This window comes from Erigeron canadensis, chromosome 5, assembly GCF_010389155.1.
Source record: "Erigeron canadensis isolate Cc75 chromosome 5, C_canadensis_v1, whole genome shotgun sequence".
Classification (NCBI taxonomy): domain Eukaryota; kingdom Viridiplantae; phylum Streptophyta; class Magnoliopsida; order Asterales; family Asteraceae; genus Erigeron; species Erigeron canadensis.
Genome location: NC_057765.1, coordinates 32,734,513 through 32,747,894, shown reverse-complemented (window position 1 = coordinate 32,747,894; position 13,382 = coordinate 32,734,513). Strand labels below are relative to the sequence as shown.

The window sequence follows — 13,382 nt, the reverse complement described above, 5'->3', positions numbered from 1 at the left end:
TAAAACAAAAACCATAAGATTTTGAATGGTGAGGTACAAATCTGCTCTACAAATAACTGAAAGAAAAAGTCCATAAGATTCTTTACACGTTGTTTTCCATAACCTGCGCCACCATTGTAGTGACTTAATCTCATTTCCAATTAAAAAATTCTGACCTCTTATCATATCATTCATTGATTCAATATAATAATAATTTCATTTATACACATTTGTTTACTCAGAACTTTAACAGATACTAAAGTATAATCAAATAAAACTAATTAAAATTATTAGTTCTCATCAAACCTGATTGATTGAATGGAGGCTTTATATTCATACCCATTCATTGACAATATAATTTCTTTCGAGATGACTTGTAAATTCCGGTTTACATAAAAGTCTAAAAATGTAAATTCTAGTTCCAGTCCAACCGGCCAGTTAATCGGTATCGCTATTGACCAACTGGATTAATCAAACCGGATTTTTTTAAATATCGTAACAATAGTCCAACCGGTTCGACGGGTTTAAAACATTATGATCGAACGGATCGGTAGAATAGAGGAAATCATGTTACAATGACTTGTCAAAAGTATAAACTTTTTAATAAAAAAGTCAAACACATCCCCATTTGTTCTGCTAGGCCATCTTTTGACATTTACTTACGAGTACAATTTGTCTTGAATAGTATCACTTTTTTAATTAATAATAATTATTCCCTCCGTCTCAATTTAAATGTCACGTTGACTAACTTTGATCTTAAATAACTTTGTTTGTACTATATAGTAGTTGATGAAACTTATATGAACGAAAAGTACATTAAAAACTCAATCTATTCATATATTTTATATCAAGTTTTACATAACACAAACAAAGATATTTACGGTCAAAGTTAGTCAACATGACATTTAAATTTGGACGGAGGGAGTATTTTTCTTACCATTTACCTTCAAATTAAATATACTACTGTATCATATCATCAATTTATCTCACAATATAATCGATCGAAATTAAACATAATATATAGAAAGACAAAAATTTGAACTCACCTTGCTAATGAAATTAGCTTCCTCTTTTACCTATACATTTTCCCTTGTTATTTTAATCATTTATTATTCACTTATCTTCTTTCATCTATATATTTCACCCACCTTCTTATATATTTCACCCACCTTTAAAGGTGCTTTTATATATGTTTGGACTTTTCTTTTATCTTTTTAAATAGTATATATCTAGCCAATGATTACTAGTTCAACTGGTCATAGGAATTTCAGGTTTTATCTAAAGTCTTGAGTTCGATCCTTAGGAATGACAAGGCTTAGGTTTTTTTTCCTCCGAATACTTGTAAGGCTCCATGATCAACATTTCGTTGTCTAGGGTACGTGCAAGACTTCACCATTATAAAGTGAGATTTCCCTGATGTCGCATATCGACTGAATGTTCGGGAAAAAAAAAATTAGTATATATCTATCATTTATTATTTATTGAGTACGTGGAACAATGAATTTTAGACGTAAAACTAAGGTTCAATCATCGGCTTAGTTTTTGTGAGGTTTACTTGGAAAACCATTATGTGATAGTTAAGGCACGGTTACAACTTAAAACACCTACTTTATAATGACACACCCCCTTGTATAGTCTGATAAAGTTGTCTGAAATGCATGGTTACAAAAAGTATATATATACAACATTCATTACCATAACAACGTAATATTAGAAATATGACAAGAATCACAAGATAGTGAAGATACCATAAAAATAATACCAACATGTCTCATTGATTTACTCGCTCGATTCACAAATATCCGAATTTCTTTCCTTCTTGTTTGCCTTTTTTCGTATCACTTTTGGGCCATTCATAATCTTTTTCATCATGCCTTTACCATTGTAAACACTTTTGCCAATGATGCCTTGATCCTTTGATACATCCGAGAGGACTAATTTTTGAAACGACTTTAAACCATACAAAGAAGCTTTTGTAACTTCAGTAGCGACCTGCACGGATATATGATCAATAACAGTCATGCCCAAAGTTTTCGTCCGACCACCGGCTGCCACCCACTTGCTACCTATCATTTCAAGATTGTCATAACCAGTTTTCAAGAGTGGCACGTCTTTTACTTGCGGATCTGTACCGGTTAACTCTTCATTGGCCGCGCTTGATCTAATGACACAAAGCTTGAACGAAATATATTCGACAATGTTTTGGATTAATTTAGCTTCATGCCTATGAAAAAAAAAAATATAGTCAGCTAATAATTAAAATGTCACATGAATAATCAGTAGCGGAACCAGGAATTAACATTCAGAGGTCGATTGCTTGAATGGAGGCCGGGAAGGATTGGAGAAAATCATATTGATTTAGCCTTTGGAATTAAAATTTACATAAAAAATTGTGTTAGTTGGAAAGAATACTAGCTCCTCCTATGTGAATAATTAATGACTTTCAAATCCATAATTATGTCTTTTAAAAATCTTGTGTATGTATTTTGACATGAATCTAAATGAGAGGTAATTAAAATGCAAAATATATACTCGTATTACCCATTAGCAATGTTCTTTAACTCCCACCCAGCTAATTCTGATGCTTCTTTTAAAGCCTCTTTCCATTTGGTGGCACGTTCTTCATTTTTGTATCTGGCAAAGGCTTTTCTAACTACGCCGCTTTGTTTGCGGATTTCAGAAGGTTCCACGTCATAAAAAACCGGGTACGCAATTTGTTCAGTTGTCTTTTGGCATTCCATAATCTTAACAAGCTCATCCAAGCACCAAGACGAAGACGCATAGTTTTTTGAGAAGATAATGATGTGGAACATTGAGTCTTCGATGGATTTAATAAGCTCATCACCAATTTTTTTCCCTCTCTCTATTCTCTCGTCATCCTTGCAAATGTGAATGTTTTTCTGTACAAGAGCAGAACAAAGGTGATCAACGAAATTTTTACGAGTATCTTCACCTCTGAAACTTAAAAACACGTCGTACGTGAAGCTCTTCCGAATGGATGAAGTTAAAGAAGACGCCATGCTTTTAAGAATATATATAAATAAATATCTTCTTAATTTGTTGAGAGAAAGTTACAAAAAAAAACTAGTGGTCAGTTACAAAAAAGAACTTGGCTATAAGATCAATATATATAGAGAGTGTACTAAAGACATGTCAAAGGAAAAGATGCAATTAGCAAGGAGCGACGGAGAAGCAAATGCCTTTTTAACGTTACTTCTTTATTCTAATGATTTAATGAAATCCTTTCTTATCCAAATTCTACATATAATATAGCTATTTGCCAAGGGACTTTTGGTTTTTTGGAGGTTAAAGCCTCGAAGTTTTAAAAATAAGTTTTTTTCAAATAGTAATATAGTTGAAACTAGATTAAACTCGCACGTTATGCGGGACTAACTGATAACATAAGTAAAATATATAATTACAGATAGTTACATTATTATTTATAATATTAAAATATGTGAACGACTGATTCAAACAATAAAATTATAGTTTATGAATATATGATATACGTCAAATATGTTTATTTTTTTTTAACGGCAAATATAATATACTACTAAATTACACCATTGTCAAAGATTGAACCTTGGTCTATACTCCAAAAGGCAAGACTCTCTACCACCCCACCTAAATGGTAATAACTACGTCAAATATGTAGTATAACTACATCAACAAACAAATTACAAACAATACAATTACAAACTTAGGTGTCACTAATAGAACATGGAGAGAGAAACATAAAAAAGAAAAAATGAATTAATTTAATTGGTGTATCTCATATGACAAGTGAGTTTGTATAATTTTGTTTGTAGTTTGTTTGTCAATTTAGAATTTTCCATTTATAAATCATAAAAAATTGTATATCTTTGTGAAAAAGAAATCCATCAATTAATTAAGTTTTAAGAGATATAAGTGAAATAAATTTAAAATTAAAATTAAATTAGGAAAACAATGTTTAGCTGATTCTGAATATATATACTTACTATAACTTTAATATAATATAATTATTATAAACATAAATAAAAAATTTAGAAGAAATCCATCCGTGACTTTAGCCGATATACATTAATATAACATAAGAAATCTATCCATCCATTCCATTAAGATATACTTTGCCGTCTTATTTTATTTTTAAATTTTTTTTATCTCTACTACCTAATAAAAGAAATCACACCCCCACCATAAATGTTTTCTGCCTTTAAATTATTTATTTACCCTTGGACTTACCTTTTCTGTTTTTTTTTAATATTTAATATTAATACAAAAACTGATTTTGACAAATAAAGTGGTCACCCATGTTTCTTTAGTATTTACGGTTTAAGATTAATGTTGGTGGATCAATTATTTTTATTAAAGTTACAGTTTTCAATTTTAATAATTAAGATGTCCTTTATCTTTTATTTGGTAAGATTAATGGATAAGGAAAAGTTTTATTCATAAAAAATCTGGGCATAAAATATTTAGACAGCCTTCCCACCACTGTCGCCGCATTGCGCGGGTACCATGCTCGTATTATTTAATTAATGATGATGATTAGGCTAAAGTATAATTTTTAAATTGTGCTTTAATGATGATTAGGCTAAAGTGTAATTTTTTTTAAAGTATGCTTAAAATTAGAAATTTAATGTAATTATGACACATAGGAAAAAATCCTATATGACATGATTTCATAATTGTCACATAATCAAAAACCTATCCTCTCTTAGTTATACAGAGAGATATGCATCCTAACCACAAAAAATCCAAAACACCCTAAAATGTTTTTAAAATAAAAACTTATTTAAGAGTTTCTTCAATGGTCTGCTTCAATTTTATAAAAGCAATTTTTTTTTAATATCTTTTAATTACAAAACATAAAGAGAGAATGTTTTATATTCTTCTAAAGACTAAAATCTTCATATCTATAACACTATAACAAAAAACTTTTCAGTATTGAGAAAAAGTTCATTTATATAAAAACTATTAAAAGGTTTTATAGAAAATCACATTGGAGATGCTTAAAAAGGGTTGAACAAAAAAAATCCGTACTAAGCAACATAGGCCAGCTCCAATTTTTTGGCCAAACATATATTCATTGTGTTTTGTCAGCTTCATGGAAATAAATAATAAAAATTAATTGATTGATTATGTGTGTTTTTTTTCAAACGTTCAAAATATGACATTAAGAAAGCTTCATCATAAAGTATTACATTTACCTTGTACAACGAGATGTTGACAATGGACCATTACAAGTATTCTGAGATAAAAAAACCCAAAATTTGTATTCAAGATCGGCGAATGCCTTTTACCAGTTGAGCTAGTCATTGGCTAATTATGTGTTTAATATCATTATTAAACAAGTTGAACTAAACATTAAGTATTAATTAAGATTAACTAGTGAAACTAATAGAGAACTAAGATTAACAATTTAACATTAAACTCATATATATATATGGCCTTTTCTTTTAAGGATAAATTTCGCTAGAAACTCGTGTAGTGATTCGATAATGAGAAGTCTAGGATATATTGTATTAACTGGTACGTATTAGAGAACTCTCTCAAAGTGAAAATGCCTATTTTAAATACTCGATGAGAAAAACCTCTTGCTAATCTTAATATGGATAAACCTCACGTCTCATACTTAAATCCGATATACCCAAACCAAATACTTCGTATGTGGTTAACACACGAACTCTTAAATGGGGATAAGTATTGACTACGAAAATTAACCGAGTACAAGCTATAACCATCTTTCTATAAAACAACACTGAATGATACGAGTAGAATAAAAGAACAGCAGTCTAGCTTGTGAATCTTCAGTAATTTTATTTCTCATGTAACATATCTTTACTTACTTTAATATATCATCTGGTGAAATAAAACTTCACGATGATCCAATCTACAAATGGTCAAATAAGTTTTTGCACTCTCCAAGGAAAACCTTGTTACTTACACTGGTGGCTAATGATGTGTGAAAATTTTGCTTTATCATGGTTTACGTAATGCACTGCAGGTGTTTGATATAATGACTCACAGAAACTTGTTGGGGTTTTACGGTACCTTTTCCTAACTCAAAGTCATCCCACCTCGACTCGAGAAGGAGTTGTTTCCCTCCTTATGTTGGGCCGCAAGATGCGTTTTAAACCCGTGAGTGCAGTTGAGCTGTTCAAAGCGGTCAATATCTTCGTGGCGGTGTTGCTTTTGCAAGGCGGCGCTGTTGCATTTAGCTTCAGCTGCCGTTGCGCAACAAAACTAGTTCTAATATCAAGGTGTGTTATCAAGATTTTTTGTTATGATAAATAAGGTTTATATTTTGTCATTGCTCTTTAAATTTGCTGATTTTCATATTACTACAATGCTTTTATGGATATTTGCTTATATTATTAGGTATTTACACTTGAAAACAAGCCCATTTTAGCTGCTAAGTTGTAATATTGGCCCTGTACTACACTGGGCTTCAGAATTATCCAATCATTGTGTAGATATATATATATAGGAAAAACACAACAAGGACATAGGTATAGTCCACCAACGTTGACCAGAACCTTTAATGTATATGTATATAGACTATAGAGTATTATATATATGTGTGTGTTTGTGAGTGTGTTTATTCCACCAAAGCCAATCACTTTATCAACTTGGGTATGGTTCCAAGATTAATGGTTAATGATGGTAGATATTTTGTACTCTTACATGGGCTTTCTGCAACAACGCACCTTGGTTTCTTGCTTTTTGTATCCATAAGTTGGCTCTGCAAAAAAGTTAGATTCAAAGGCCAAGGTCTTAAACAGATGTCGAATAATGGGGTCTTGTTTTACAAACAGACCTTCTTTTCATGTGTGTTTCTTGTGCTTCTTGACCTTGTTATGTGTTTCTTGAACCTTTTTTATTGGTTTAGATATGGCTGGACTGATGAAAACATTATTACCTTTTCAGATACCCTTCTTAGAACCTTTGTTTGGCTATTTGTTTCGGTTTACCTGTATACACACATCTCTAACTCGAAAGAGTCCAAGTATCCCATTGTATTAAGGGTTTGGTGGGTTTGTTTCTCCTTAATGTCTTGTTTTTGCCTTGTCTCAGACTATGTTTTTTATAAACATGATCAGTATTTAGCAGCTCAATTCTTGGTCTTTGATGTTTCTTCTATTTTTGTCAGTCTATTCTTGGGTTATGTCGGGTTTTCGGGTAAGAATGATGGTGGAACTATAAGCCATTTTTATCAAGAACCACTGCTAGGTGTTAATCATAGAGAGTCCAAACTTGGTTGTGAAACTATTACTGCTTTGGCGACCAGCAATATATTTAGTCTTCTTACTTTCTCTTGGATCCATCCTTTGATATCTGTAGGATTTAAGAAACCATTAAATCTTGAGGATGTTCCACAACTTGATAGTGGAAATAGTGCTAAAAGTGCCTTTTCAATCTTAAGAAATAAACTAGAGCGGGATAAAGGTAAAAGTAGTCAAATAAATACTTATAGTCTAGTCAAGGCTGTGATTATGACGACATGGAAAGACATAATAATCACAGCTCTCCTTTCTCTTGTGTTCACTATTGCTTCGTATGTCGGGCCATTTCTTATAGATACATTTGTGGAATATCTAAGTGGACGTCGAGATTTAAATAAAGGTCTTCTTCTAGCTTCTGCATTCTTCGGTGCTAAGATTGTAGAATGCTTGTCGCAAAGACACTGTGAATTTAAGCTGCAACAAACTGGAATTAGGGCCAGAGCTGCTCTTGTTGCAATGATCTACCACAAAGGTTTGACCCTTTCATCTCAATCAAAGCAGGGACACTCGAATGGTGAAATTATCAATTTCATGGCTGTTGATGCTGAAAGAATCGGAGATTTTAGCAAGTGCATGCACAATCCCTGGCTTGTCATTGTGCAAATTGGCCTGGCACTAGCAATATTGTATAGAAGTCTCGGGTTTTCTTCGCTGGCTACCTTTGTTACAACAATAATCGTCATGCTTTCTAATATTCCTTTAGGGAATTTTCAGGAGAAATTTCAAGGGAAGTTAATGATATATAAAGATAAAAGGATGAAAACAACTTCTGAAATTTTGAAGAACATGAGAATTCTCAAGCTTTATGGCTGGGAGATGAAGTTTTTGTCTAGAATTGTTGATATCAGGAGCGATGAGGCACACTGGTTGTATAAATATATGTTTACTATGGCCATGACGAGTTTCGCATTTTGGGTTGCTCCTACATTTGTGGCCATAGCCACTTTTGGTACATGTATACTTGTTGGTGCCCCGCTTGACTCAGGGAGAATGTTGTCTGCACTGGCAACATTTAAGATTCTCCAAGACAATGTGTATAATCTTCCTGACACGGTATCAATGATAGCACAGACTAAAGTTTCACTTGATCGAATTGCATCATTCCTTCGCCTTGAAGACTTAGATTCTGATCTGGTAGAAATTGTCCCAAGAAGTAGTTGTGACGTTGCTGTTCAGGTAAGTCACGGGAATTTCTCATGGGATGTAACATCTTCTAGACCAACATTGATCGATATGAATTTTAGAGTCAAGCATGGCATGAAGGTTGCAGTGTGTGGCACTGTTGGATCAGGAAAGTCAAGCTTACTGTCATGTATTTTAGGAGAATTGCCTATGTTATCAGGAAAAGTCAAACTCAGTGGCACAAAGGCTTATGTTGGTCAATCTCCATGGATACAGAGTGGAACGATAGAAGAGAATATCTTGTTTGGTACAGAGATGGACAGGGAAAGGTACAATAAGGTTCTTGAAGTGTGTGCCTTGAAGAAAGACCTTGAAGTTCTCTCATTTGGGGATCAAACAGTTATAGGGGAGAGGGGAATAAATCTAAGTGGGGGCCAGAAACAGAGAGTACAGATAGCACGTGCTCTGTATCAAGATTCTGATATATATCTATTTGATGATCCATTCAGTGCTGTTGATGCTATTACTGCAAGCCACCTATTCAAAGTGAGTTACTCCTATACTGACGCTCTTTGGAATCAAACACTGTTTCTTTGAATTTTAAATAGATAAAGTGAGTTATCGACAGGAATGTATAATGGATTTTCTGGAATCAAAAACAGTGATTTATGTCACGCATCAGGTGGAGTTTTTACCTACTGCAGATCTCATCCTGGTAAACTTATGTTCAGTACTTTTTTCAGCTGCTTTGCATATATCCATGCATCATCAATCTTAATATAATGGGCCAGGTCTTAAAGGATGGAAAAATTACACAAGCTGGAATTTATGACAATATTCTCAACTCAGGGAGTGACTTTATTGAACTTGTCAATGCACACAAAGAAGCTTTATTGGATATAAATTATGTAGGGAAGTATTTAGAGTCTGATTTATCGGATGTCAACCGTGGAAGCCGGGGAGCTTTAAAATTAATTACCCAAGAGCAGGAAGAAGAAAAGGTAGAAGGAAACCAAAGGCAGCTTGTGGAAGAAGAAGAAAGAGAAAAAGGTAAAGTTGGGTCTTTGGCTTACTGGAAATACCTTACAACTGCTTATGGAGGGGCACTTGTCCCATTAGTATTATTAGCGCAAGTTATGTTTGAGCTACTTCAAATCTCGGGCAATTACTGGTTGACTTGGGCATCTCCTGTATCAGAAAGTAGTGCAGCTCGTGTTGTAGGCTCTAAATTTATTATTGTTTATGTGGCTTTTGGAATTGCATGCGCTTTCTGTGTTCTCGCAAGATCAATGTTTCTAATGAAAGCTGGGTATGAGACAGCCAACCTGCTATTCTACAAAATGCATTTTTGTATTTTTCGTGCCCCCATGTCTTTCTTTGATGCCAACCCCTCTGGACGAGTTCTAAATAGAGTAAGTGAACACATCTTTTTCTTGCAGTTTGGTTGTTCATGCCAAAATATGTAGTAGAAACGATGTTAGGATTTGGCAACATGTCTCATAGATTTAGCTCTCTTTGCAGGTATCCACAGACCAAAGTGCAGTAGACTTGACCATACCATATATACTTGGTCCATTCGCCTTTGTGGTCATACAACTTTTGGGGATTATTTTTGTTATGTCACTTGGTGCTTGGCCGGTGTTCCTTTTTTTCTTTCCTGTTATTGGAATTTGCATCTGGTTACAGGTAACCAAGCTCATCCTTTCCTAACAGCTGTTTACTTCATGCTCTACAGTTTGGTATTCATGTTACTTTTACATGTATATAGTGGGGTATAGTCTATTGGTATGAGCCTATCAGGTTTAGGCTATAGGGGTACTATTGTGATGCAAGCGAGACCACAGATGTTCATGATTTCAAAGATTTTACTTATACCTTGGAAAGATTCCAATTCAAGCCAAGTTTAAATTTCCGTAAGTAGAGCTGGGTAGTGTTCTCTTTAGGATGTGCAAGAAGATAATTGAGATTCGAGTTGGCCATTTAGAGGATGTTCAAAGTTTTCCAACACATCAAAGATCACGTTATTCTAAGTTACGTAGATCAAGCTTTGACTGTCCGAAATTAGGGTAAAAAACTGGGAAATTGAACATCAATAATATTTAGCATTAACTTTATCTAGCATTCCATGCCTGTTTCTTGGCATTAAGTTAGTTCCCTTTGATTAAATATTAGGATTCTTATATTTGATCAGTTTTTCATATTACTCTGCTATGCCAACTTATTTTAATTTTAGCAATATTACCTACCTTCGGCTCGGGAGCTGGCACGACTAGTCGGAGTATGTAAAGCTCCGGTCATACAGCATTTTTCTGAAACGATATCTGGATCGACAACGATTAGAAGCTTTGATCAGAAAGATAGATTTGAAAACACATGCTTAAACCTGATTGACAGTTATTCCAGGCCAAAGTTTCATGTGGCTGGTGCATTGGATTGGCTGGGCTTACGCTTGGATATGCTGTCCTCTTTAATTTTTGCTTTCCTTCTGATTTTTCTAGTCTCCGTTCCTGAACGAATCATTAATCCAAGTAAGTAACATGTATGAATATTGGGGTTACAGTGTCAAACATATGTGATTGACCACAAACCCCCACAATCTATTGTAGGTACTGCAGGCTTAGCAGTGACATATGGACTCAGTTTGAACATGTTACAGGGTTGGGCAATACAAAAGCTTTGCAAGTTGGAAATACAAATCATTTCGGTTGAAAGAATATTTCAATACAGCTCTATCCCTAGTGAACCTCCTCTTGTTATAGACTCAAATAGACCTGGTCACTTTTGGCCTTCACAAGGAAAAGTTGATATCCGCCATTTGCAGGTGAGTAATGTTTAGTTTTCTAACATTTTGTTCAAGGGGAATTGGACACTAAAAAATTTACAAGATTGTGTATAGGTTCGATACGCAGACTATATGCCACTTGTGTTGAGAGGTCTTACTTGCACTTTCAATGGAGGTACTAAGACTGGAATTGTAGGGAGAACCGGAAGTGGTAAATCTACTCTTATACAAACACTCTTCCGTATTGTCGAACCTACTCGTGGGGAAATTCTGATAGACGGAATCAGTATATCATCCATCGGAATCCATGATTTACGATCTAGATTAAGCATAATTCCTCAGGATCCAACCATGTTCAATGGAACTATACGAAGCAACATGGACCCACTTGAAGAATATACAGACGACCAAATATGGGAGGTACATTAGACAGAATGAATTTGCATATAACGTAGTATGCTATGTAGGTTATAAGTTGCATTTGGTTCGTCATTTTAGGCTCTTGATAAATGCCAGATCGGAGATGAGGTTAGAAACAAGGAAGGCAAGCTTGATTCAACAGGTTCATGATCCCTTTACCACTTAAACATAATTTCATTCGGAGATTTGCCCAAAATACACTAATATTAACTTCCCCATGTTCATAAATTGCTATAGTTACCGAAAATGGAGAGAATTGGAGTATGGGTCAACGGCAACTGGTCTGTCTGGGCCGTGTACTACTCAAGAAAAGCAAGGTTGTGGTTCTTGATGAAGCCACTGCATCAGTTGATACTGCAACGGATAACATGATTCAAAAAACACTCAAGGAACACTTTCCTACCTGTACTGTCATAACAATAGCTCACCGAATCACCTCTGTGGTTAATAGCGATATGGTTCTAGTTTTAAGAAACGGTTTGTCTAAGCTCAATCTTGTCATTTTTGCCCCTATATGTTACCAGCTTTTGTGTGCAAAGAAACTTCCGTTGTGAATCATTTAAATTTGCGCGTGATTTGCAGGTCTTATTGAAGAATATGATTCTCCGACAACATTGTTAGAAGATAAATCATCTTCCTTTTCCCAGCTGGTTGCAGAGTACAGCATGAGGTCGATCATATAGTTGTCAATCAGCTGATGCCATGTAATCGTTTTGATCCCGGGTGCCTTGCAAAAAAGAAAATGTATGCTTGATACATAATTCAGTTCAACTATTAAATGAGTAATAATATTAGTCGAGGTTGTTAAGCTCAAGTTTACCACCGTCAAACGTCTTATGCAACATTTACTCGTCTATATTCTGTGTTCAACTGTTCACGTATCCACTCAAGCTGTGTATAAGTACAAAAAACTAGCGAAGTTAATTTCTCAAATTGTTCCACCCTTCTATGCTCCAATATGAGTGGGGGTATTTATAGGTGAATACTTTGCCTTCCATTGGTATCCATATGTGCTACTAGTTAATTTTCTACTGGCTCTAAAGAAATGGATATTTGATAGTGACATCCGGATACAGTGAGCAGTATTACCCACGTATCCCTTTAAGCCAATTAGAGTGCGGACGATGCATAAAAGGACAACCACCAATCCTGGAATACAACGAACATATGACATCACAATTCTTATCCTTATCCTTCATTCCAAGATTGATGCTTCACTTGGTTGCAGACATCGATTGAGACACTTGTTACATATCAATCTGTCTAAGTGTTCTTCAAGTTTGTAAGCTCAAGCTGACTTCCACGCTCAATTTGATCTTCTATCTTCATTCCTTGAATTTAGACTCACACTTAATGCTATGAAATTTTTGATACTTCTTTTACTTGAACACATGCTTCTATAAGATATACAATACAAAGTATGAAATGTGATAAGAGTCAAATTGGATGTCTTTCTATTTTAGACCGAATCAGATCAGATTACAAAGAACTCAAAAGATTTTACTAATTATATGAGATTGTCATCACCAAATCTATACATTACATTAGGACTTTATAGCATTTCCAGAAACGATCATGTGCAACCTATGGGTTTGTTCTTACATCAACACAACTAGAAGGTATCCTTCAATTGAATGTCGTTTTTAGAGGTCACCTTGGTAGTATGTTAATAACGCAACTCAAAATGATTGTAGTTATTTTCAAATAATTTTTGTTTATTGGGCTTGGTTTCCTTTGTTCTCTGTTGGGCTTGGTTATTTTAATGTAAATTAAACCCAACACCACATGGTATATAGCACATGACTTTAAAC

The 13,382-nt window shown here is 34.2% G+C and overlaps 2 protein-coding genes across 3 annotated transcripts; one reads left to right on the top strand and one right to left on the bottom strand.

Moving 5' to 3' along the window:
• Positions 1 to 1,758: 1,758 nt before the first annotated feature.
• On the bottom strand, positions 1,759 to 2,999 carry LOC122601614 (toll/interleukin-1 receptor-like protein). Its single transcript, XM_043774362.1, has 2 exons — positions 2,521 to 2,999; positions 1,759 to 2,203 (listed from the first exon to the last, which is right to left on the bottom strand). The coding sequence occupies exons 1-2, from the start codon at positions 2,997 to 2,999 to the stop codon at positions 1,759 to 1,761; spliced, it is 924 nt and encodes a 307-aa protein (XP_043630297.1).
• Positions 3,000 to 6,571: 3,572 nt separating this feature from the next.
• Positions 6,572 to 12,395, top strand: LOC122599308 (ABC transporter C family member 3-like). 2 transcript variants are annotated; one of them, XM_043771805.1, is made up of 10 exons: positions 6,572 to 8,915; positions 8,998 to 9,084; positions 9,161 to 9,781; positions 9,891 to 10,055; positions 10,603 to 10,897; positions 10,976 to 11,190; positions 11,266 to 11,571; positions 11,668 to 11,713; positions 11,809 to 12,048; positions 12,154 to 12,395. In XM_043771805.1, exons 1-10 carry the CDS (start codon positions 6,600 to 6,602, stop codon positions 12,252 to 12,254), a joined length of 4,392 nt encoding a protein of 1,463 aa, XP_043627740.1. In that variant the 5' UTR covers positions 6,572 to 6,599; the 3' UTR covers positions 12,255 to 12,395. The 2 variants fall into 2 exon arrangements, with proteins under 2 accessions (XP_043627740.1, XP_043627739.1); XM_043771804.1 differs by having other exon boundaries at positions 6,574 to 8,915; positions 11,650 to 11,713.
• The last annotated feature ends 987 nt before the right edge of the window (positions 12,396 to 13,382 follow it).